General features: G+C 35.6%; 1 protein-coding gene across 1 annotated transcript; it reads right to left on the reverse strand.

The window, feature by feature from the left end:
- Positions 1-16,577: 16,577 nt before the first annotated feature.
- On the reverse strand, positions 16,578-26,995 carry LOC120071239 (germin-like protein subfamily T member 2). The gene has a single exon (XM_039023395.1). It carries the CDS (start codon positions 18,193-18,195, stop codon positions 17,530-17,532), a length of 666 nt encoding a protein of 221 aa, XP_038879323.1. The 5' UTR covers positions 18,196-26,995; the 3' UTR covers positions 16,578-17,529.
- Positions 26,996-27,143: the final 148 nt, after the last annotated feature.

Genomic DNA, 27,143 nt, shown 5'->3' on the forward strand with positions numbered 1-27,143 from the left:
CCCAAACACTTAGCACCATTCACCCATAAATTTCCCTTTTCCCCTTGAGCTCCTATGTTTTCTTGTATGCGTGCATCAAGATTAATGTAAATAATCTTCACACTCATTAATTTGGGAACCATCTACAATTGAAGCAACACAAGGACTACATTAGACTGTCCCAAAATTCCTCATTTCGACCCTGGACTTACTAGGAAGCCTGAGTCAGATTTATATTTGGGTCTGGTTCAGGAAAGCTTGTACGCATTATATAACTGTGCCATATCTACTTCGACACATCGCCTACTCTTCTCACATAGAGAAACAACTTGTCATTCATATCCATCTCCATTCATCTAGTATCATCTTTTACCTTTATTCATAAGCACTTTTAGATACAAATCACGAGGCAAACAATTAGGGTCAAGATACAACTACAAAGTCCATGGTACATTTTTTTTATTTATTGATTCCTTAAAAACTTTCTTTTTAGATTGTAGGTGTATTCGCTATAATTGCAACTACACAATTTCTACACAAAAACACAAAAACCTATCAAAACACTCAAAACTAAATCTTTTATACTAAAACACCTCTATTTGATGAATTGAAATTAAAACATAGGTTTCACTAGTTTCATTTAAATTTACCATAATTAGTAAAATTCTCTTTAAGAAACACGTGAACTTTTTTTTTTTTTTGCATGAATTCACAAACTTAACTTTTTGAGCTCACAATAGTTGAGAGTTTATGAGTTATGAATGAAACCCTATCTAAAGTTGTTGATGCCAAATTCTAACCAAGGAAAAGCACACCTGACCTCCACGTGACATCAACGATAAATTTATAATTTGGGAAAGAGAGGGCCTGGAAAACAACAAAAAAAAGCTTCGATGCTTAAGTAAGTAAGAGAATTATATAATAGAAAGGAGTCAGAAGTTTAGGTTACCCTATATGGAGCCATAAGGGATGTATTTATAGGGGATTTGAGCTTAGATTCATCTTAATCCTACTAGAATTTATGTTAAAAATGTGCATTAACATTAATGCAAAAGTAAGCTGAGTTTGTTTAATGAATGAGGCGGTTGTAATTTTAAAAGAAGGAAAATTTTCTAAGTGTTAAGAGTATATGCGCTCGGGTTGTAAGAATAGCTGATGCATTGAGAGTTTGAGAAGTTTAAATAACGACAAGTTGGAAAAAGGGAAAGGAAATATGCTAAGTGTGGAATGTTAAGCTCTTGGGTGAAGTAGAAAGAAGTTGACACTTAGAGAAAGTAGAGAACTCCATGTGTTGGAGCTATAAGGCATCATGCAACCAGCTCTGTTGAACTACGTGGCCAGAGATCCAAGAAGGGGACGTTATGGCTAAGTACAACAATGCGGTATGAGATAAGTATATGACCAACCTCGTATCCCAATTTTGAGAGCTAGGTTGATAAACAAGGCGGCAGAGGATCATGTGTTGAAGGTGTCGCTCAAAGGATATGACAATGGGTAGAAGTATGCGCTGACTAGGAAAAGGCTTGAGTGGCCACAAGGCCAAACAGTGAAGTTAAGCTGAGGAGTTCAACTTACAATCTTAGAAATGTCAATTGGAAGATAAGTATGTCAGGTGGCGTTTAATTAAGTTGGAATGTCATGCAAGCCTAAGTATAAATTAACATGACGAAGAAGGAAAATGGTTTGCCAAAATTTTTCTTATGCTTAAGGGAAAGAGTATTGCTACCATATGAAGACTTAGAAAGTGAGAGAGTTCTCGGCAAGCTTGGAGGACAATTAGAGGATTCTAATCAACTCAAAGGGAGTAATGCTCAATTTCTAAGGTATGTGAAAGTTAAGATGTTTATGAGAAAAATCGTTGAAGAGAGTATAGCTAAATTAATATTGGGATTAAAGTATGAAATTTGAAAGATTGAATTGAAATGGTGTTGTGGATGAATAAGCAGGCAGCTGCATACGAAGAACAAACAAGCAGCTGACCAATTGATTGTTGAGTTATATGTCCTAAAACTTGCAGTTTGTAAAGTTAAACATATTTTATCGTCAATAAAGATGTTATTCGTCATTATTTCAATAAAGTTGTTATTGAATCTATAAATTTCACTTATAAAGTCTAAATCCAATAAACTAAGATCCATGGTTATTATATGTGGAGGAAACTCGTTTACAAGAGATCCATTAACGAAAGCGGATCATCCAAATTCCATTTTGATTGAAAACAAACATTTACAATAAACACAAACAGATTATGCATTTAACATTAAACTACAGTATGCTTTAAATAAAAAATTAGTTCAAGAGAAATTACCTTTGAAGAACTTTTCTTCACAAATCCCTCGAACAATCACGAATGGAACACCTTCCTTTTGGATCTTCTTCTTCTTGCACGGACACTACCAATCGAGAACCCTCTGTATTCTCTTTTGGGATTAAAGGATTCAAGCAGGAGTTGTGGGCTTTACTTGAATCCTTGGTAAAGGGAAGGAGAAGGAGATGATGAGATGTGGAAGTTTTTCTCAGAGAACTTTTCTCTGTATGAATTCTTGGAACAAGATGATTCTCCTCCACACACACCTTTATCATTTCTTAGTTATTTGGAGAGAATGTGGGAGGGAGTTATAGCTCTTTTCCCCTTTTTTTAATTTCAAATAAATTAATAAAATAAATTATATAATAACTACTTTATTATATATACAAATAAAGTATAGCATATAGTCCATAGCTGTATATTGTATCAAATACAACATAAACTATAGCTTTTATTCTCTCTTAACTATATGCGATATAAATCACATTTATATTAAATCCATTTATATGAATCTCATTCATATAAATGATATTTGGATCATATCCAAATATTTAATTCCTCTCAATATAAATCATATTTATATTTAATTACATGAATTTCGTTCATATAATTGGTATTTGAATCATATTCAAATTCCTCTCATAATGTATCAAATACATTATAATTAATTATATCATATATAATTAATTCTCTCAATTAATTTGAACACTTCAAATTAATTCAACAACTAAACCCCTGTTGAGCTATAGTGGGGATCTTATGGACCTGTAGATTGAAGCTCCAACGGTACTCGGATAATTAATTAAACTCTTTAATCAAATTGTCCAACATCCGTTAACTGTCGGTCACTCTACTAAAGACCGACAGTTGTACACTTCGCACTATAGATATATTTATGTGTCCATTGGATATAACCAATCAACAATGTGATGACCCTTCACAAATTGCTCGTAAGTACAGTTGGGTCAAAATACCGTTTTTGCCCCTGTAGTTACATCTAACTTCTTAAGTACCACTGATTTCTTTAATGAACAATAAGTCATAGTTCCACTATGACCAAGTCTCTCGGGCCAGTAGAGGGTGTGGCCACTATGTTCAAAACCCAGAATCAGCCATTAAGGGAGTAATATATCTACTTGCTCCTGCATTGGGGAAGGAGTGAATTCTATCTTGTGTAGCTGAGTTCCCAGTTCCCCAATCAAACGAATTCCCAAAATGGACGGCTTGTTGACTTGGCAATCTGGCCACTCTCACCCATACAGATCAAAAGACCGCCTTCATGAGCAAGATTTCACAACTTACTCAGGATTTAGGTCATGTGACCTATGGTCATCCTAGTGAAATGTAAGTCTCTATTATTAACGGTATTATATAAAGAGACTAATCATTTCGTGGTCCGGTCTTATACAAACTTTTTGTATAGGGTACCTCCACTCATATATCTCCACATGAATGATCAGGATCAGATCATTTATAGCACTTTACAACACTTGTAAAACCTACAAAACGAGTCGTATCTGTAATGTCACCAAGATAAGGTACCTAGCCTTATCCATCTACTACAAATCATTTAGGTTATTATTTAAACAAGATCCACTTGTATATCTCTACATACTTGTTTAAATTACATGAAATAACCTTGGATCTTAGTTTTTTTTTTATTGAGTTTATGCTTATAAAAGAACACTTATTTTATTAATAACAATATGTTTATATAGAGTTTACAAACTACGAGATTATAAGGAGATTTAGGACATCATTCCCAACAATATGAATACTTGAACTTTATGTGGAGACATAAAAGTGCATCAGTTTCGAGTAAATAATCAAAATGATCTATAGTATACGAATAAAGTTGGATGTCTTATTCTAGTAACATTATTAGATGCGGCTCACTCTGTAGTTGTTACAAGTTATTGTAAAGGTGCTATAAATGAAGTGGTTTGATTTATTCATGTATTGACATGAGGAGTGGGGGCGTCCTATGCAAAATGAGTTTGCATAAGATCGAACCAAGAAATAAGTCACTCTTACTTTATAACATTGTTCACTGTTTAAGACTGACTATTTCGTTTAGATGACCTAGGTAACTCGATCTTAATCCTGAGCTAACTATGAACTTCTGTTTATTCAAGATTATCCTTAGATTTGCATAGGTAAGAGTTGGCTCAACAACACCAACTCAATAAGCCTCCCATTTCAGGGATAAGACATAGGGTGCAATAAGGAATTCACGCCTACCCAATTTAGGGATAGAAGAAAGGTTGTTCTCTTAAGTACTGAATCCAAGTCTTGAACAAGGGACCCCACCCTCTCATTGGCTTGAGAGGGATCCAATTTAGTGATTGGATTACAAACCAATCGTTCATTAGAGGATCAATGAAACTTAAGGAGCAAGAGGTAAAATCGGGGGTAAAACAGCATATTAACCCAGTCATTATTACAAACAACCTGTGAAGGGTCGACTTACTGATTATGGTCAAATCAAGTTAACAAAAATATATCTACAGTAAAGAGAATGCAACGATCTAGCTATACTGGTGTGACTTGATAGTTAACGAATACTGATTAATTTGGAGCCAATTAATCTTAAATCATTAGAGCTCATGATCTGTAGGTCCATAAGGTCCCTCTACTAGCTCGTAAAACGTGAACACTTTGAATTAATAAATTGAATGAATTTGGAATAATATCAATTTAAATAGTTCAAATTGAGTTTCAGTTTGAAAATGTTCAAATTGAAATTAAGGTTTGAATTTGTATAGTTCAAAACTTGAATTAGGGTTTGTACAATTATATTCGATATAATTAATCAATGTTAAATTTATCGAAATTAAACGAAATTGGAGAGTTTACAATATTTAAATATTGATTACATGAATAGGATTCATGTTTTAAATTAGGTGTGTGATTAATTTAGTAATTGATATTAAATTATTATTTAATTAATTAAATATGTTTAATTAATTAAAATTAAATTAATTTCTCTTTTTATTTCAAATTCTAGAATTTGAAATTTTTTTATATTGATTAATTTTGAATTAATTAAAATTAAAAACAAATGAAAGAGAAAATGGAATTTTGAAAAGAAAGTGGAAACACCCCACTTTTGTGAAGTAGGTGGTGTTTTCTCTTCAATTTCACACCTTGCCCACTGAATTTCTGCTGATTGAAGTGTCAATGTTGTTGAACTTCAGTGCTTGTATGTGAATGATATATAAAACCTCTTCAATTTGTAGAGATCAAGTAAGTTTTTGCAGTTGGAAAAGTTCTGGCAATTGTGTTCTTCTTCTTGACAAAAACCCATTTTTTCCCTTCACAAATTTACTCCAATTTGGAGTTCCACCACTCAAATTCAAGGCTGAGAATAGTAAAGAAGATCTCTTGGTGGTGCACTATTGAATTGGAGCTGGAATCACGTGAAGAGCAGCTTGAAATTGGGAGAATTCATTAAAGGTATGAAGTTTAGAAACCCTCTTCTGAAATTTTTGTTTAAGCATGCTTTTAGAACTCAAATTAAATGTAATTAGAGTGCTTATTGATTATGTTTGCTTCCATTTCATGCTAATATATCCTAACATTGATGATATGCGTTGACACATATGAGCATAGACAAAAAGTTCACAACTAAGACACTTTGAGTACGTCGCCTAGTAGACGTTCATCGCATAGGCTAAAAAGGTGTTTTAGTGCTCACTCAAGCACCTTGAGAAAGAATTTTACATTTTCAGCCAAGTTATAAGGTAAGATAGCTAAGGATAGCTGTACAGTAAAGATGGTTTATGATGCATCGTATTTATCTGTGATCCAATGAATTACTAGTATGCGATGAAGTTAAGTTTATGCGTTAAGCTCAAAAGGGAGGACTTTTTTTTGTTTTAGGGCAGACGCAAATAGGAGAGGCTTATAAACCCCTTCGATAAGTAGCTTAAGGCAGTGAGTGACTAGTTTTCAAAATATTTTCTAAGTGTTTTTACTTATGAATGTTCAATGCATAGTTGCTCTTACTTCAATATTCAATGCATGCTTTTAGTAATAGAAATTGAGTTTAATGCATGATTGATGTTTCTAAAGACAAATTTTATATGAAATCTCCATATGTTTTACTTGAGTTTTCATGCCATAACTTAACATTTAAATGAGTTATCCATTGATTCCTGTAAGTTTGAAAACATGTTATTTAATGATGTTAACATGTGTGATTATATAAAAACCTACTTCTAAGTTTTGGTACCGAAGGTATGGTAAGGTACCCAATTATATATCAATCCTTGCTACCAAAGATATAGTAAGGTAAACAAGATCATATCCAGTTCTACATGCACGTAAGACTTATGTTATCGACATTGATGAAATCGAGCAAAAGGGTTCTCTCTCAACTAAGGTCGGTAGAGATTGAGCAACAAGGCTCTCCCACATGTTCAGACAAGGAATAAAGTAATTCTACAAGATATGTGAATGAGTTTTAAACCAGGATTTTCATTATATATTTTCTTTATTTCCTAAATTTTATTTCTAAACCTTGGTATGTGAATGAGAATGTTTTATTATTAAGTTGTTTATACTATGAGTTATGAAAGCATGTTTTCTTAAAAGGGGTCACTCATTGGGTTTTCCAGCTCACTCTTTTTAATGTTTCCCTCCCCATGTAGCGGTCGACGTCTCGAGGCCTAACAGTCACTTCCCAGACCCTTGAAAAATTGAAGCGTAAGTGGCTCATGATGTTTTGTTAATCTAGTTTTTATGTTCATGTCATGGGGAACAAGGTAGAATTTATGTTGAGCAGTTGTTGTAATAATACTTAGTTTTCTGGAACTATTATGTATGTTGAAGTTGATATTCTGATTAGTAGTAAATTGTATGCCTTGAGCTATTGTTGAGAATTGTGTGTTAAGTTCTAGAGTGTTATAAACTGCTAATCAAATTTAATAAGTAATAAGTGTTGGGATTGGTGTCCTAAATCTCCCGGAGTCTCGTTGTTTATAATTATACACATTGTTTATGAATAAAATGAGTATTATTGTTGCGTTTATGTCTTAAAAACTCGCAGTTTATAAAATGATAAACATTTTCTATAATCAATATACTTGTTATTGATTTCATAAATTGTATGAAAGTAAAAATCCAATAAACTAAGACCCATGACTATTGTATGAGTACGTGAACTTTATGTGGAGACATAAGAATAGATCAGGTTCAAGTAAATAGTCAAAATGATCTATGGTACATGAATAAGGATGGGGACTTTATACTGGTAACACCATTAGATGTTGCCTACTACGTAGTTGTTACATAGAGTTGTAAAGTGCTACATACGATGTGATCATAATTCGTATATGTTATGACATGACGAGTGGGGGCGTCCTATGTAATGAGTTTGCATAAGATCAGGACCAAGAAATAAGTCACTCTTACTTTATAACGATGTTTACTGTTTAAGACTGACTATTTCACCTACTCGATCTGAATCCTGAGCTAACTATGAACTTCTGTTTATTTGGGATTGCCCTTAGATTTGCATAGGTGAGGGTTGGCTCAACAGTGTCGGCTCAATAAGACTCTCATTTCAAGGGTAAGACTGGATAGATAGCTGGGGACATAGAGTGCAAGACGGAGTTCATGCCCACCCGATTTAGGGATAGGAGAAAGGTTGTTCTCTCAAGTACTGAATTTAGGTCTTGAACAAGGGGCCTCAGCCTCTCACTGGGCTGAAAGAGTTTAGTTTAGTAATTGGATCACAAACCAGTTGTTCATTAGAGGATCAGTAGGGACTTGAGGAATAAGACGTAATCTCAAGGGTAAAACAGATATTTAACCTAGCTGTTATTACAAACAACCTGTGAATGTTCGACTTGTTGATTATGGTTAAATCATGTGGACATAATATATTTACAGTGAGGGGAGTGCAACTATGGACTTTAGTGGAGTGACCCATTAGTTAATGAATGGGAGATTAACTAGGTCTAATGAGTTTAGCCAATTAATCTCGAATCATTAGAGCCCATGATCTGTAGGTCCGCGAGGTCCCCCTACTAGCTCCTAACGGACTAGCTCTGGAATAGTGAAATAGGTTAATTTGAAAGGTTCAAATTAGAATTAAGAGAATTAGTAATTATATGAGATATAATTACATGTTTAATTTGAGAATTAAATGGAATAGAAAAATTTATATATTTAAATATGATTTAAATATATAAAGATGGATATGTGTTAAAATTAATTTAATATTTGATATTAAATTAATTAAATTTTATTTAATAATTAATTTATGAAATTAATTAAATTTTTCATTTTTAAAATCAAAATAGTTTTAATAAAATCAAATTTTGATTTTTGAGATAAAATTAAAAAAGAGAAAACAAAACACACAAATGGAAAAAATGGTTTTTCCATTATCCATCTTTCAAGTAGCTCACACAAAATGCATTCAACTTTGCCTTGTCTTCTCCAAGCATGAGCTGCAACTCATGCAAGTCTCTCCTTTACAATTTGATCTACAATATAATGAAGAGATTGGAGGGAAAATCGAGCATGCAATCTATAGAGAATTTTAGAGAAAATTCAATTTGAAGAAAGGTTCTTCAACAAGGTTGCTGCAGTGAGCATTTCTTCATCCTCCCTTGATTCAAATTTGTTTTGAGTCCCACAACTCAATCTAGAGCACCAAGAGAATAGTGGGGAAGATCTTGAGGTGGTCTGCAACAAGATTTGGAGAAGATAGCAACTGGAGAAGGAGCTTTGAAGAAGTTCTACAAGAGGTATGTCTTGAAACTCACTTGTTTTTCCTGCAAGAGCATACTTTATTTTTGTCAAAATTAGTGAACTTGAATGCTTAAATGATTCTTGTGATTTTGTTGTTATTGATACAATCCTATAGTTATTTCATTCTGGCATTCACTCATATCCATTAAACAAAGGTCCATGATTATCTTATGTAAACTTAAGCATGTATATGAGATATACGAGTGAATCATGTCTTAAGTGATAACCTAAATAGGTCTGTAGTATAATTATTAAGGTAGGATACCTGATTCTGGTGATACTACGGATACGACCCACTTTCTAGGGGTTTGCAAGTGTTATAAACTACTACAGATGGTAGATCCTGACCATTCATGTAGAGACATGCGAGCGGGGGTGTCCTATACAAAGAGTTTGTATAAGATCGGACTACGAGATGATTTGTATATGTACATAACGTCGTTGATACTGGAGACTTACATCTCACCTAAACAACCATAGGTGACATGACCTCAATCCTAAGTATTTTGGAAACTCTTGCCTTTGAGGGCGGTCCTTTGATTAGTATGGGTGAGAGTGGCCAGATTCCAACTCAACATGCCTACCTTTTTGGGGACTTGTCTGATCTAGAAGCTGGGGGCTCAATTACACAAGATGGAATTCACTCTTTCCCCAAAGTAGGGATAAGTAGATAGATTGCTCCCTTAAGGGCTGATTCTGAGGCTTGAACATAGTGGCCACAGCTTCTCTTTGAAAGAGAGGACTCGATCATATTAGGACTATGACTTATGTTCATTAGAGGGATCAATGATACTTAAGGAGTTAGATGTAACTATAGGGGCATAATGGTTATTGGCCTAGTTGTACTTACGAGCGATCTGTGAAGGGTTGTCGCACTGTTGATTGGTTAAGATGGACACATAATATATCTGCAGTAAGGAGAGTTCAGCTGTAGGTCTTTAGTTGAATACCTGGCAGTTAATGGATGGTGGATCCCGTGACTAAAAAGTTTAGTCAGTTACTCACATACCATTGGAGCTTCGAGCTACAGGTCCATAAGGTCCCCTTGGTAGCTCAATGGATTCAAGTTGAGGATCAATTCTTGATGTTGATTTGAAATGTAAATTGACAAGAGGTAATTCGATTATATATGATATGATTGGTATGATGTATAAGATACATCTAGTGGAGGGTTAATGTAAATGAGATTTACATTAAGTGCCATGAAATAGAAAAAGAGTTATGGTTTATATGTTTCATGAGATGAAATATTAAAACTATAGATTATAAATATAGTATGGTAAGTTGGTTATCATTTATATTTATAATAATATTAATTATTGGATAATTATCTCTTTTTCTCTAATAACTAATTGAGTGGAAGGTTATTGGTGGTTTCATGGTAACCGTGAGATAAAAGGAAAAATATTTTCCTAAATTTAGTAAGAATGTTAATTTGAAATTTCCAATCTCGGAAAGTTATCACGAAACAGTTGTCAAGTAAATCAGATTTACTAAACGGCGGCTTGGAGAGACTAGATGATCGTGGAGTGTTCTTACACAATAGATACTCAGTTGGACGATGAGCTAAACAGTCGCATAGCTTTTGTTAAACGATTGGGCATCGACCTATATGATAGACTTTATCTTCTCCCACTTGCTCAATCATTTACACGATTGTTCTTCCTTTGGTTTCTGCCTCTACCAAGTCCACACATAGCCCACACTCTGGATTCTCACACCGAAAATACCGAGGTAACCTTTTTGGTAGTGTCTTACTCAACTCGACACAGTCAAGGTTCTGTGGAGGTTGTTCGTGGTGTTTGGGGTGTTCGTGACCTTGGTGATCGCTTTGTTTGAGTTCGCTGTGATCGTGCAGTGTAGCGGTCGTGTTTGACGAACGTTCATGTGTTGTTGTGATCGAGCGTTCATGATTAAGGAACTTGAAGATGAGTTTCCAAAGGTATGTTAGTCTTATCCATTGATCGCGTAGTAAAGCATGCTGTAACTTCTGTTTTGCGCATAACCGTATGTTTCTGTTTGTGATTGTAATGTTCATATACGATTGAAATTTGGAAAGATTATTCCGCTGCTCATGGAAATTCTTATGTCCGATTTTCTTCATTAAGGATACAAGTTTATAGGAATATGTTGGGTAGTAGTTGTCATAAAAGGGTTGGCAACTACTATCTTCACATCTCTTCTCGGATTAAGAATGTAATCTGGGGAGGGATGTGACACCAAGGGTATTTTCTACACTCAATTATCTTTAATTTAACTCAAGAAAATGAAAATTTTCCCGAGTGGAATGGAAGAAACTTTAAGGCCCCCCTTCCCCCCCCCCCCCCCCACCCCCCCTATTTATACCTAGTCCCAAGCCCCCCTCTTTGTGCCAGCTCCTCCTTGCATGTAGGGTTAGGTGTCTTCAGTATGCAAATCCTAGCACAACAAATCCTTTTTGAGGTGTCTTCACCAGCTTATTACATGATTCTTCCTTGCTTCATAGGCGGTCACCTCCTACTTAGACTTAGTCAATACTTCTTCCAAATTTGCCACAGACCCTTTCTAGCTATCAACTTGGCTTTGTTCCCCAAGTAACCGTTAGTTTCAACGTATCCTCTACCTTCCTTGGGCACATGCTTCCTCCAAGTTTAACGCATCCTGCCTCATGTTGGACGCATGGTTCTCTTGTCATGCGCCCATATCAATTCCTTAGGTTCAACACCTATGTCACTATGGTTTCAAGGCTACTTCCTACCCATGGTTTCTTTTACATTCCACACCCCCCCACCACCACCTTAATATGCATCCAAAATTGTATCCTATATGCATTCCCTGGAATAAGGGTTGAGTCTTACTCCTTCCCTGCTAACACTTTAGTCAAATTTTCACTTCTCCAATGGACTATGCGGTCAACCCTTCCCTTCCTATTTTCTCCTATGTTCAACCGCATGGTCCCGACACTTAGAAATTTTCCTAAGTACCTCAACTTCTTTGAAAGCATAATCTGACACTTAGCCAAATTATTAGCGTCCAAGATCCAAGTATATGCCTTTCATACTTCCTTGGCTCAAGTGGTTGTTTACTGTATCTCTAGCTTGGATGAAGAGAAAAAGGAATCAAAGGCTTACACTGATTGAAAGCACAAATAGTTGCTGCTCTTGCTAAGGATTCTAGAAAAGGTGGATTTTCGCAGTTGATAGAAGTTGTCGTCCTTAACTTGTTGATATCGTTGTTCAAAGCCGATGCCCATTGCTACTGCTACTGCTGTTATTATTTGAAGTTGACACTTCCTGTGGCTGTTTGGAACCATCATCGTCGCCTGTTCAAAACTCGTCACCGTCGCCTACTGTCGCTGTTCAAAGCCACTCAGTTGTTATCGCTTGGAGTCGTCATCGTTTGTAGCCATTTATCACCGCTTGCTTTTGTCTTTCCAAATCTGCTCCCCGTTGTCGTCGTTATCCAATGTTGTCACCCGTCTGCTTACCTCTCAGAACCGTTCAAGGTTGAAGCCGCCGCCACTGCTCGTCAGCATCAATCGAAGCTATTTGTTGTCTCTGTTCCCCGTCGTTCGCACCGTTCGGATCTGCATGTCGTCGTCGTCTGCCATCGGTCGAGGCCCTTGCCATTCAGATCTGCTCACCACCGTTCTTTGCTTGAAGCTTATTGCTTGTCGTTGCTCACCGATGCTTGAAAATCATTGTCGTCGCCACTCAAAGCATCTCGCTGCCACTACTTGCAATCATTGTCGCCACATGCTTCTTCTGCTTTTTGTCATCGTCTGTCACTGCCATTCAAAGCTGTTGGGTATATTGTTGAAGATGAGAAGCGTGGGGAAGGGTAGTGGCTAGCTCGCTTACTAAAAGAAAAGAGAAAAGAAAGAGAAAGTGAGTAGGAAAAAAATGACAACCATTTTCTCTATTTGTTCTTTTCTCCCCTTTTTTACTATCAATATTTCTTTTTAATAAATAAGCCCTCAATATTTTCATGATATTTTCCTTTGCATATGGTTTGAATTTATTCTTCTTGGATTAGAGACATGGAGATTTAATTCTCCCATTGTTGTTTTTTATTTTGGTTATGGGGATCTAATTCGCCCACGATTCTGTCATCAAAATTTTTTCCAATTCTTCAACTAAGTCACTGTAGCCTTGATTCTTTTAATTTTGCAAAGATTCTCGATTGTGCATTGATAAATCACTCTCGTTTAATTTTGCAAAGATTCCCGATTGTGTATTAGTAAATCACTCTTGTTTCTCACATACGGTTCCAACGGTTGATGCCAAATTTTGACCAAGGAAAAACACACCTGACCTCCACCTGTCATCAATGGTAAATTTGTAACTTGGGGAAAAGATGGCCGGCAAAACAAAGAAAAATGACTTAGATGCCTAAGTTAATAAGAGAATTATATAATAAAAAAGTCAGAAGTTCAAGTTAACTTAGCCATAATAAGTGTATTTATAGGAGATTTGAGTTCAGATTCATCTTAATCCTACTAGGATTAGGATATGAATTTCTTATTCCCTAGTTTGAATTTTGGTTTTATTCTATTGGACCAAAATCCACTCAAACAAAGTGATTAAATTTCATGAATGCTACCATCAAGTTTTAAACAACAAAGTAAAAGGATGGGAGAAAAACAATGCTTTGAATAACAAGTTGCCTACTTTCGATCCAATATTGTTAGCCTAATTACAAAGTTCAATGGTCCCAAAAAAAAAACATTTCCATAGGGGCAAAAGCTTTATAGAATAATCATGCCAATCTTAACATTCAATAAATTGAGAGCTGCTTCCAGTTCTTGTAGCCCTATGTGGCCCAATCATATGGTACCTCGTGGCAAGTCCATTTTGCATTTCTAACAAAGTTTTCATATTTTTCTTTACATTTTTCCTTTTTGTCTTTTTTTTAACGTTTTCATTGAAGTTTTTATCTTAAAAAAAAAAAAAAACAAACAAACTTCTCGACAATATCAATTTTAATATTTAATTTTATTTTCATTTTCTTTCTTACGTACACAGTACCTTTCATGAAAAATAACAACGGGAAAATTACGTTTCGTAACCTAAGGCTTACATCGATTTCATAATCAATTTCCTTTTATTTTTATAATTTTTAATTTTATTTTCTAATGTACCTAAACCATTAATTTTCAACAACTAAACTGAAACGGAAGAGTTAAAAATAGTAACGTGATAATTATATTAAATCACCTAAAATAATTTATATCGTCCGAGTTCAGAAGACATGCATGAATAAACCTAGGTCACATCCGAATGAGAGATTCTGAAGATATAAAAGTATGGTCAAAAAAGTCTTAAAAGAGTTGATAGCTACTACAAATACTAGCAAGATGTACCTTCCTTTTTAGTGGCCTAATCTAAAGAACTTTGTACTTAACTTTGAACAACTCTATATTACGTAACTTTTTTTCTTTTCTTCCCTCCCTCCCTCCCTCCCTCCCTAATCATTTGGTTCAAAGATTTTTGGACTGACTAGATAAATAACAAATTCAGAAGTTTCATTTGTAAAAATAGCAAAAAAAATTTAAAATTATGAAATGGAAAAATCGAATTAAATAATAAAAAATGATGATGATAAATTGTCAAACTACCCTCACTTACAAATAAATACCTAAAGCTCATAAGTTGAAGCAAAAAAAATTCAAATACACTAACTAAATAATTACCATGCTAATCAATGTAGCCTACCAAAAGTCCAATCAATACTTACATTACTACAATTCTCTAAACATTCATAGAAAATAAAAAATAATTAAAACAAAAACCATCAACAACTCAACAATAACTATGGATTTGAAAAACTTCTCCTCTTCCTTCGGTTTTCCATTCAAAAAGAAATTAAGGATTTGAAAATTTCTTCACGCAACTACAATGCATCTTCTTTCGATTTCTTTTCGTCAGGCGATCCCAATACACATTGTCACAGAGAATAAGAAGCGATTGAAGGAAAGAAAAATCATATATTGGAGTTGTATGGATGTCGATTACAGATTCATGAACGAACAAAGAAAGTGAGAAAAGGAAAAAGAACATGAACCTGCAGATGGTATGATATGTGGTTACGATAATAGTAGAACAACAAAAATAGGAAAAGAGAAAAAAGTTATAGCTCATAGGGTTACATTTTTTTATTTTTATTTTTTTCCTTTATTTTATTCATTTTTTTCTTTTTATTGATTTGAATCATATTAAAATTGAATTCTAAAATAAAACCTAAACATTTCAAATTCTATCAAAATTTATTGGGTTCTTAAAAAATGAAATCTATATAATTCCAAGTAAGGTTGACCTTTTCCCTCTTAAATTTTAAATTTACAAATTTTAAATCTTTTATCAACTTAAATGCAAAATTTTCAAATCTCGTATCAAATAAATTTAAATGGATTATCTTCTCAATTATATTAGCTTGATAATAAAATACAAATTTAAAAGGAAACAAAATCTAATAATTTGAGATAATTAATTTAAATTCATAAGATCTCGTAATATTACAATTTATATATCAATGATATATTATTATATTACATTTTAAAAAAATAAATTATATAAATAGTAATAATATAAAAGAAAAAATGTATGAAATAGAAAAAGAAATAGTTAAACCAGGATAAAAATACAAATACCTAAATATAGGGGGAAAAAAAAGATTGAAAGAGAATTTGATAACAAAATGTACAAATAAATTAAAAATGAATAAGATAAAACCAAATTTGATAAGAAAATGTATAAATAAATTGATAATGAATAAGATAAAATCCAATATGATGACAAAATATAGATTTGAATAGATAATCATAGAGAAAAATAAGAAAAATACAAAATTTTGTTATAATAACATATCAAAAAAAATTATGGTTAAAATCTCATAAGTTTACATTACAATTACGTTGTATGTGTAAATGTAAAATAATTAAATCTCATAACTTCATATTACTATTACATGTAACTATATGTTAGTTAATTAGTGAAAACTTATATAAATATAACTATAATAATATGATAAGTGCTAAAATTGACAAAAAAAAAATGAATAATATTTTAATGATTTGAAAAAGAAAAAAAAAACTATCACTTCGTAAAAAAATGACCATTCAAGGATATGAGGTTTATTTAAGAATATATGTATAGAATTAGAAAATCGTTAAAGTAATAGCAAAAATAGTATATAAAACAATTTAATCCTTCAAAGATATGATAAATACACCGTTAATTTATTGAGAACATATGTATAAAATTATGAAAAACAATTCAAAGATTTGAATAAAATTGAACATGTAAAAAGTAATGAAAAACCATTCAAAGATTTGAATAAATTTATATATCTAAAATGTTAATTTGGTAGAAAATTTGATATTTAATTCAGGTGAGGTTAACTCGAAAAGTGGTTAAACATAATCTAAATTAATAATAAAATATGGAGATTATGTTAACAGCAAAATCAGAAAGGCTTCAATTATATATAACTCGAGGACAAATTAGGGATTTAAAAATTTGTGATCATGTGCATATCACATGAATTACCATAAATCTTATTCCTTGGTTGTTTTGCCAAAAACCTAAAATTTTGTCATTCGCTCCAATTCCCCAAGATTTTTATTTGAGGGACCTAAATAAAAAATGACCAAAGATTCAAAAATAAATGAGAAATGGACTTCTCCTTACGTCAACTTCATGTGAAATTACCAACTTGATCCCAAATGTGCATGAGGATCTACTACTCGAAGTCATTCGCACTCTCGATTCTCACTCCTTGCTCCTCATCGCACTCCCCAATTCTTGCCCGTGCTTCCTAATTCTCGCTCGCACTCCTCATCGTGCTCCTCGATTCTCGCTCGCGTTTCTCATCTCGCTCTCCGATTCTCATGCACACTCCCAGATTCGTAGAAGTCATCACAACAAAATACGAAGACAAACGCAGGACCACAAAAGCAAAAGAAGAAGAATGCATAAGAGAATGAGAAGACAAACGCAAAAAAACGCAGATCGAGAGAAGACGAAGACAGAAGCGAAAGTGAAGGCAAACGCAGATTGAGCGAGAAAAATGCAAAAACAAAGAAGGAAGAAGAAAAATGCCCTTGAGGTTAACTTGATACTTTCGCACAGTGATGACATAAACGAAATGCCAAATTTTATTAGTTTTCAAAATTGGGGTTAATTTTATTTGGCCCTAAAAATGGGCCCTCTATATAATTCTTCCTGAATTAGATACATATGATGTAAAAAATAAAAATTATAATGAAACGAAATAAGTAAATTGGTTTATTTGTTTATTTAACATATTATTCTATTATCTTCACATTTCACTGAACAACAGAAAGAAATGCAAGCATCAAGAACAGTTGAATTATACAAAACACCCTCACATGACTGCCTTTTATGCTGTAATGTTAATACATTCACATTCAGGACTATGAATTAGATTTATTGTGCAGAAAAGTATCAATCTTCAGTAAAATTGACAAAGGAAGAGTAAAATTAAGCAAACTTGGACTTTATGCTGTTGATAACACCATCGTCAACCTGGAAGGTCTTTGTCAAAATTTTGACAGGGATCGGAGGATTTGAAGCGAACAAAGTTCGAGACACGACCACAGCCCCTGGCAACTGACTATTGAAAGCTGTAAGCAGAATTGCTTTGCTATGCCCAACATTATACTGGAAATGAACAAGTCCTCTGGGAACAATGAACATCTGCCCTACAGTCAAAACCTTATAATAGTACACATTTCTTGTTGACACAAAACCAACAAGAACCTTCCCTTTAATAACGACGATGCTTTCGGAGGCACGAGGATGTGAGTGAGGAGCATTTATTCCTCCCTTAGCAAGGTCGACACGGTTCATGGATAGCCCAAGTGTATTGAGTCCTGGAAATGCAAGAACATTTCCTTGTGTGACCCCAAAACCAAAAGGATTATCTGTGTTGCCCTCTTTGCTCAATCCATCAAAGAAGAAATCATCTGCAGTAACTTCTGAAACTGGCTTGCAAGGGAAGCCATTAAGGGAAATAGTAGCATTTAAATCAGCAACACAGAAGTCCTGCAACGGATCGAGGTCGGCTGACAAGGAAGGATAAGGAAGAAGCAACAATATAATGAAGCAAGAAAGCATGTTTAAAGGTGAGTTTCTCAAAGCAATCATGGTGGCCAAGCAGTTTAGTCTCAGAAAGATTATTAAGCCCAAGCTTGCTGATTGAGGTAGTTAAGAGCGTTGAGTCCTCTTAAATACTTTTCATGGATCAGTTGTCTTCATCAATTCTCTTTTCTCAAGCAACATATCAATGGATAAATTATTATGATAAGAATATACTAATCTGTTGAGGAGCCTTCCTATGCTGACCTTACAAATAATAAAAGCTTAAAACTAAGATTACACAGTCTTAATCCAGAAAAATGGTGAAGGTTAGTTGGGTTTGGACAAGGATAAAGCGACATAAAGTCAAGCCTTTTCATATATTTTTTTTGGAGAAAGAAACTAAATCTTAAAGAAGTGGGTGGGGGGGGATTGATTCAGTCTCATACTCGAGAACCTTGAAGCATTGACTTGGTTAGATCCCAACTTTTTTACTTCTCCTTGTCCAATTTTCTCTCAAAAAAGAAACCAATTTTCTTCCATTTCCCTTTTTCTATTCCTATAGCCCAACCATTCTTACTGAAATGACAAGGTCATTAGCTAACATTAGAGATTACATAGAAAGAGTTTTTTCTCCTTTTTATTGATAAAAAATGAAAAGAGAGTTACAAAGAGAGTTGATTTTGTTAAGCAACGTCATAGGAAGAGTCACCCAGAGGCCAGGTCAAGCTTTAAATTGGTAGTTGACAATTTCTGAACTTGCTGACATAATTACAAGTAGCCAATTGGATCACCAATTGGAAAAAATCAATCTTGTCATATGGGGTAAAAGCTTAAACTTATAAACACACACTCAAAGGACATTGTAAATTTGGAATTAACTTACCCAGTCAATTTTGTGGCAATAATATTGATTTTAGCAACACAAAAATTTAACCGTCATCCTTTCTACGCACCACAAAACATTATAGAATTACAAGTCAATTTTGTGAATAATTAAGACGTAAAGAAATAGGTTTTTTGATAGACCCCAGTGCTGAAGGTCTATAGCCAGAAGAATTGGAAAGGATAAGATTCGTTATGTAGCGGACCCATGGGAATCTTGTTCGTTAAGAGGGGCATGAGTCTATTATATTTGTTTTGTTCACTCTCTTTTTATACCATATATCTGTGTGGGGAGGGATATCTTTTGACAATCATCTTGTATTGGGTCTTTTAGAGAATTGTGGAGAGATTGGGAGGCTTTTGAAATCCTTCCTCGTTGATAAATAAAGTTGAAGCCTAGGTTTATCAACTTTGGTATCAAAGCGGTTGATCTTGGAATAGTGGGGAAAATGGAAACTAGAGTGATTGAATTGGAGGAGAAGATGACTAGCTTGTTGTAGGAGTGTTCAAAACACCCGATAACCCAATTAACCCAGACTACCCAACCCTTGAAAATTTTCAAAAATATTAAATCCAGGTCGGGTCTTGGGTTACTCCATTTCAAGGTTGGGTCGATATATATATATATATATATTAAAAAAAACAAAACAAAACAGAAATTGAATTGAAGTCCGAACTCGAAGAAACGAAACCCTCGGTCCCTCGCCAATCAGTTGCCTCACCCTCACAGTCGCCGTTCCCCTTGCCGCTTCCAATCAAAACAATCGAATCTTCGCTCACCCTCGCCTCTTGGGTCGCCCTCGCCGCTTCCGTCGAAACGAAACCCCTCCGCCTTAGCCGAACGAAAACCCTCCGCTTCCGATCCGGTCTCCGCCTCGTCAAATCCGACCCACGCCTCACGCTTCCGACCCGGTCTCCCTCAGTCCCTCGCTTCCAGTTCCGGTACTAACTCACGCTTTCACTTTCAATGTCGTGAATGTAGAAAATTTTGCAAATGTTCAAATAGATCTTTATAAGACAGTTAATACCACATTCGCGTCAATGTCGTGAATGTAGAAAATTTCGCCTACTGCTCCAAGCTTTACTACTCACATATTGGTATTTTCTTCAATAAAGCAATGATGCTTATCATTTCCCCCGAAGCTATCCAACAACCATTTGATTAGTTGAGTGCAAATATTTCAACGAGATAAAGCCAAGGCCATTTTTTGTGACAGTTTTGTTTTTAGGTTTTGGTTTCTTAAAAATTACACTTATAAAAACTATGCATAACTATTTTTTTTTTTTTCACTTGTATATAAACACTCTAGTAATCTTGATCAAATTCTTTCTAGTTTTTAAATTCGACCACGATTTCAAAAAAAAAAAAAAATTGAAAGTAGACTAGGAAACAAATAAAAAAAGGGGCAAATATCAATCTATACCCCTTAACTTTGGGAGTTCCAAGTTTTTTTTTGTGCCATTCAATTGTGCCATTCAAATTCAATTGTAAATTATTAGAGCTTTCATTTGAATTGTAAATCGCTATTCCATTCAAACGTAGATTTATTAATAAATAAATTTTTATTCAATCTCGCAGTGTCTTGAGAACAGTTAAATTCTTCAAAGTCGTCACAACGGACACAGAATCAGAGAATCACCATTTTCAAACTTCCCCATGAATAAAATAATTTAATTTTTATTATGTACATGTACTGTTTATGTGTGATTGATTGATGATTGATCTTTATACATGAGTTGTTATGAGTTAATTGAGAAGCTAGTGTTTGTTTTTTTTTTAATTATATAGGTAGGTATAATTAGTTGTTTACTAGTTTCATTTATTTTATAGATGGACAGCAGTAGTGGTAATGCAATTTTCTAAATTGTTTATTGTACATATCTAATATATATTATGCTCAAATAATTAATATATTTAATTTTGCATGATTTGTTTTGTAGAGAGTCCATCATCTTCGGTCCTTTTGAAATAAGGAATTGGATTTGAAGCATAATGATGATTTTAATGGTAAGTTTTACTATCATAAGATCAAATATTATTATTACCTAAGTGAAAAGACCAAAGATGAAGAACTCTTTCAAGCCATTCGTCATGCCTCATGGTGCATTGGTGCTCTTGAATGTTATTATTGAACTTGGAATTTTATGCAATAGGCCACTAGTCATTATTAAACTTGGACTTTTTGTTTCTATTTTGAATGGAGACTTGAATATTTTGAGTAGAGATTTTGAACTTGAACATTTGAATTGAATTATTTGAGGAAGTTTCTTTTGAAGTTATGGTAGTTGTATTTGAATGTAAATGTTAAAATTTCAAATTTATGGTAGTTTCTTATTATTAAATTTTTATTAATTGGTAATATATTTAGAATTAGTTCACTTTTGTAATATGGAGGTTTATTGACCTACAAAAATCAAATTATTCAATAGAACGGGAAGTAACCGAAAAAAAACATTCAAAAAAATAAAATAAAAAAAAAAGAACCGGTGACCCAACACGACCCAATCCAGAAATTTTGGATTGGGTTGGGTTTACCCTTAAAAATGAACCGATAGGGTTCATTATTAGCCAATCCAATTTTTTGGGTTGGTCCACAAAATTCTTCCAACCCGGACCATGTACACCCCTAGCTTGTTGGCCAAAGTAGCAGAGGTTGAAGGGTTGGTGGAAGCTCCATTCATCAAAGCTTCTGGCCACCATAGGGTGTTGGAGAAGAAGCTGGAGACCGGGTTTGCAGAAGCTGAAGCAAGAAGCAAATGCGGAATAGAGGTCGGAAACGAACTTTTCTTTAATGAGGGAGGACATGAAGAAATGGATGCAAGCATTATAGGAGTGTTGGGAGAGGATCGGTGAAAGAAGTGTCATCATCGAAAAAAACACTTACGGATAAAGGGAAGAAACCCATGAACGAAAACACAACTCGGGAAGGGAAAGGGGATCATAACCCAAACTCCACAAGTGACGGGGAGGCCAGTGCTCTGGCGATTGGCGCTCCCTTCAATCCAAACAATCGAGAAGTCTCTCTATTTGATATGCGGCTACGATAATTAGAGGTTCCCGTTTTCAAAGGGGAAGAGGAAGAAAACGTTGATGGATGGCTACATCGTGTGGAAAGATACTTCGTGGTGAATCGGTTGATGGAGAGGGACAAGTTAGATGTCGTTATCCTTTGTCTGGAAGGAGAAGCTCTGGATTGGTATCGTTGGAAGGAGGATAGGGAACTCGTCGAAAGCTGAAGTGTGTTTCACAACTTACTGTGGAAGCGATTCCGGCCGTCGGATCATGGTGAGAAACATGCTCGATAAATGAAACTGCGACAAGAGATGATCATACGGGCATATCGACAGCAATTCGAGCGATACTCAACGGGCCTAAAGGATCTGAGTAACAAAGCCCTAAAAAGCAAATCCGTATGTGGGCTTAAAGAAGATATCCAAAGTGAAATGAGGAAATTAAAACTCTAGGGCCTAGAGGCTAAAATGATGATGGCCCAATTAATTGAAGATGACCAGCAATATCAGCTCAAACAATTTCAGAATGTTGGGTCGAATCCAAGCCCAAACAAAAGCGGGGCGGGGGCAGGCGGGTCTTCTAACCCAACCGGGTCGACTACAAATGAGTGTTCTTCAACTGCTCAGACGATCACAATTAACCCTAGTCGTAGTGCTACTACTTCGTCCACGACGATTAACACCGCCGCACGAATTCGGAGGAAGAAATGTGATGTCCCAACCATCTAAATGATTATCAGATACAAAGTTGCGATTGAAGAAAGAAAGGGGGTTATGCTTCAAATGCAATGAGAAATTTAACCCTGGACATTGCTGTAAAAAGAAGGAGCTCAACGTCATCGTGATGCAAGAAGGGGAAGAGTTTGGGGATGAGCTGGAATCCAAGCTCAATGAACTAGAGGAACATGCGATGGAGCCGAAGGACACTGATGTAGCAAACCTATATTTGAACTCCTTGGCGGGCCTAAATTCCCAAAAAAACGTTGAAGATAAAAGGGAAGTTACGAGGTAGGGAGGTCGTCGTTCTAATTGATGGAGGCGCCACCCACAATTTCATCTCAGAGGAGATTGTGTCCTCACTAAAAATCCCTATAGATCCATTTGAAAGTCATGGAGTAATGTTGGGAACAGGTGGGGTCGTACGGACAATTGGAGTCTGTAAGGGAGTAGTTATTACAACCTCTAATCTATCTATTACTCGTGAATTATTTCCTTTACCTCATGGAAATGCTGATATCATTTTGGAGGTATCATGGCTGGAGACATTAGGCAAAGTCCAATTTGAATATCGACGGTCCGAGATGGATTTCTAGATTGGTGAGTGGATAGTGCACTTACAAGGAGATCGAAGCTTGATGAAATCACAAGTGTCCCTTAAATCTATGATGAAAATGCTAGGAGAAGAGGATCATGCCATGCTCCTCGAGTTGGGTATTATGGAACAGGGTGATTTGGAACCAGATGGTTCTACGATTGATCTATCCAACTTGCCATCATCGGTAAGATTTGTGTTAGGTAATCTTTTAAAAGTGTTTGAAATTTCTTTTGCTTTGCCTCCTAGGAGACTCCGTGATCACGCGATCAAGTTGGAACCCAATGTCGGGCCGATAAATGTGCGCCCGTACCGATATCCGGTGTCAAAAAGATGAAGTCGAAAGACTAGCACAAGAGATGTTGGTGGCCTGCATTATACAGCCAAGCCGGAGTGCTTTCTCGAGTCCGGTCCTCTTGGTAAAAAAAAAAAAGGGATGGCAGTTGGCGTTTTTTTGGTAGATTACTAAGTATTGAACAATGTGACCATACCAGATAAGTATCCTATTCCTTTAATAGATGAATTATTGGATGAGCTGTGTGGAGCAACGATCTTTTCTAAAATTGATTTAAAATCAGGGTATCACCATATTCGTGTTCGGGTGATGGATATGCACAAGACTGCATTTCGTACACATGAGGGTCATTACAAATTTTTTGTCATGCCATTTGGATTAAAGAATGAACCCGACATTTCAGTCTATGGTCAATGATATACTCAGGCCTCATCTGTACAAATTTGTCCTTGTATTTTTTGATGATATATTGATCTATAGTCAATCATTGGAAGAGCATTTAGGCCACATGTCCATCATACCAAATGTGCTTCGACACCAGATGTGCTTCGAACAAATTAGTTCTCTGCCAACTTTAAAAAATGCCAATTTGATGTGGAGAGTATTGAATATTTGGGCCACATTATTTTCGCAGCCGGGGTATCAGCGGATCCATCCAAATTAAAGGCTATAGAGTCTTGGCCAATTCCGCATATCGTTAAGGAGCTTCGAGGATTTTTGGGCCTAACCGGATACTATAGAAGATTTATAGCTAATTATGGATCTAGCTTTGCACTCACTTAACTACTCAAGAAAGGGCAGTTCTTATGGAACCCGGAGGCTGGGGATGCTTTCATTAGGTTAAAGTCAGCCATGTTATCAAGTCCGGTGTTGGTTTTCCCGGACTTCTCCCAACCATCTGTGGTCGAAACCGATGCTTCAAGAGTCAGAGTGGGTGTTGTGTTAATGTAACAACAAAGGCTCTTAGCATATTTCAGCCAAGCTTTGCCACTGACACATCGTTTTAAGGCTGTCTATGACCAGGAATTGATAGTGTCATCGTCTTAGCTGTCCAAAAGTGGCGCCCGTATTTATTGGGACGACGCTTTGTTGTTCTTACAAACCAAAAAAGTTTGAAGTTTCTCTTATAACAGCGATTGATTTCCGAAGAATACCAACATTGGATCGCCAAGTTAATGGGTTACAATTTTGCCATTGAGTATAAGCGGGGTTTAGAGAATTTGGCATTTGATTCCTTGTCACGGTTACCACCAGCATTAGAATTGGGTGCTTTAAGTATTGTGGGGGACCTAAACACAGCCATTTTTATGGAGCAAATTAAGAACAATGAAAGTTTGAATAATATCCGTCAGAGTTTGTTAGCTGGCTTACTTGCTCCGCCCGGTTATTCTCTTCAAGGGGATGTGCTTTGTTATCAGGGGAGGTTAGTTCTTCCAGATGATTCACCAACAATTCCCTTTCTGTTAGTGGAGTTTCATAACAGCCTCATCGAGGGACACCATGGAGCTTTAAAGACATATCAATGGCTGGCTCGTGAAGTATATTGGAAAGGCATGAAGGCTCGTGTTCGGACCTATGAAGAGGAATGTTCTACATGTTAGCAAGCTAAATATTTAACTTTGTCACCAGTCAATCTTTTGCAAGCACTTACAATCCCAAATCGCATATGGGAGGATATCAGTATGGATTTTATTGAAGGGCTACCAATGTCTGGTGGGTTTGATACTATCCTAATAGTGGTTGATCAACTATCAAAATATGCCCACTTCGTACCCCTAAAACACACGATTACTGCGAAGATAGTGGCTGAAATTTTTGTAAGAGAGGTGGTGTCCAGTTACATGGTTGTCCTTGGAGTATAGTTTTAAATCGAGACAAAATTTTCACCAGCCAATTTTGGGAAAAACTAATGTGACTTTGGGGGACTCATTTATGTCGTAGCACCGCTTATCACCCACAAGCCGATGGTCAATCGGAAGTGGTTAATCGGGGCGTCGAAACCTATCTGCATTGTTTTGCCATGGGTACCCCCAAACAATGGACACGTTGGTTGGCATGGGTAGAATTTTGTTACAACACCACCGTTCATACATTGTCCGGTATATCCCCCTTTGAAGCTACCTATGGGCGGCATCCACCTTCGTTAATACATTATGACAAGGGTTCCAGCTCGATCAATGAAATTGATATGTTGTTGAGGGATCGAGATGCAATGTTGGCACGTTTACAGATGAACTTAATGAGAGCACAGCAACGAATGATCAAAACGACCAACGCTAAACGTCGTGAGGTTCAATTTGAGGTCCATGATTGGGTTTATCTTAAATTTCGACCCTATCGTTAATCATCCTTGGCGTCCTTTGTTCACCCCAAGATCGCCCCCCGATTTGTAGGTCCCTTTCAAGTGATGGCTCGTGTGGGACCGGTGGCTTATCGATTAACATTGCCAAAGGACTCCAACATTCATCCGATATTCCATATTTCTGTTTTGCATAAGGTTGTCGGTAATAATTTACCCATCATTCCTCTTCCACACAAGATTGCCCCTGATCTCTCGGTACAAATAACCCTCATTGCATTGTTGGGTCTGCGCAAATCCTCCGCCACAGAGGCAACTTTGGAAGTCTTAATTCAGTGGGATGATAGTCTACTAGAAGATGCAACTTGGGAGCAGGCTAACGTAATTCAATCCCCTTTTCTTGACTTCCACCTTGAAGACAAGGTGGCTCTTTCGGGGACGAGTAATGATAGACCCAGTGCTAAAGGTCTATAGCCAGAAGAATGGGAAAGGATAAGGTTCGCTATGTAGTGGCCCCATAGGAATCTTGTTAGTTAAGAGGGGGATGAGTCTGTTATATTTGTTTTGTTCACTCTTTTTATACCATGCATCTGTGAGGGGGAGGGATATCTTTTGACAATCATCTTGTATTGGGTCTCTTTGAGAATTTTGGAGAGATTGAGAGGCTCTCGAAATCCTTCCTCATTGTTGATAAATAAAGTTGACGCTTAGGTATATCATTTCTATCTGGGTTATGCTAGAGATTACATTGCAAAAATTAGGTTCCTAGATGTATTTATAGGCACTATGATTTACAAGATTATATTTAAAAAAATAATAATAAATAATAAATAGATAATCAAATTTTTTTTTAAATTTTTTTTTAAATTCTGCTCTGAGGCCCAAACTTAAGAAAAATTTTCTTATTAAGCTCACTCGAAGATTCGAACATGTGACCTTTAAATAAATATTACTAGAGACCATAAATCACGGTCCTTACGCCAACAGCCCTTGGGAGTTCCATAGCCATGAAAGTTTAATATAGTAGTATACTAAGAAATGTATGCAATCCTAAGCAAATTTACAAATCAAATATCAAACAGACTCCTTGTAGGCTGGTAGTGGAGCGCATTACAAACTCTAAAGCTAAAGTCAACGAAAAGAACTTTAAACATAACACCAAAAATCCCTATGTCTACTTCAAATGACCGGGTCTTACGAGAAAATGCCCCTTC

Source organism: Benincasa hispida, chromosome 2 (genome assembly GCF_009727055.1).
Source record: "Benincasa hispida cultivar B227 chromosome 2, ASM972705v1, whole genome shotgun sequence".
Taxonomy (NCBI): Eukaryota; Viridiplantae; Streptophyta; class Magnoliopsida; order Cucurbitales; family Cucurbitaceae; genus Benincasa; species Benincasa hispida.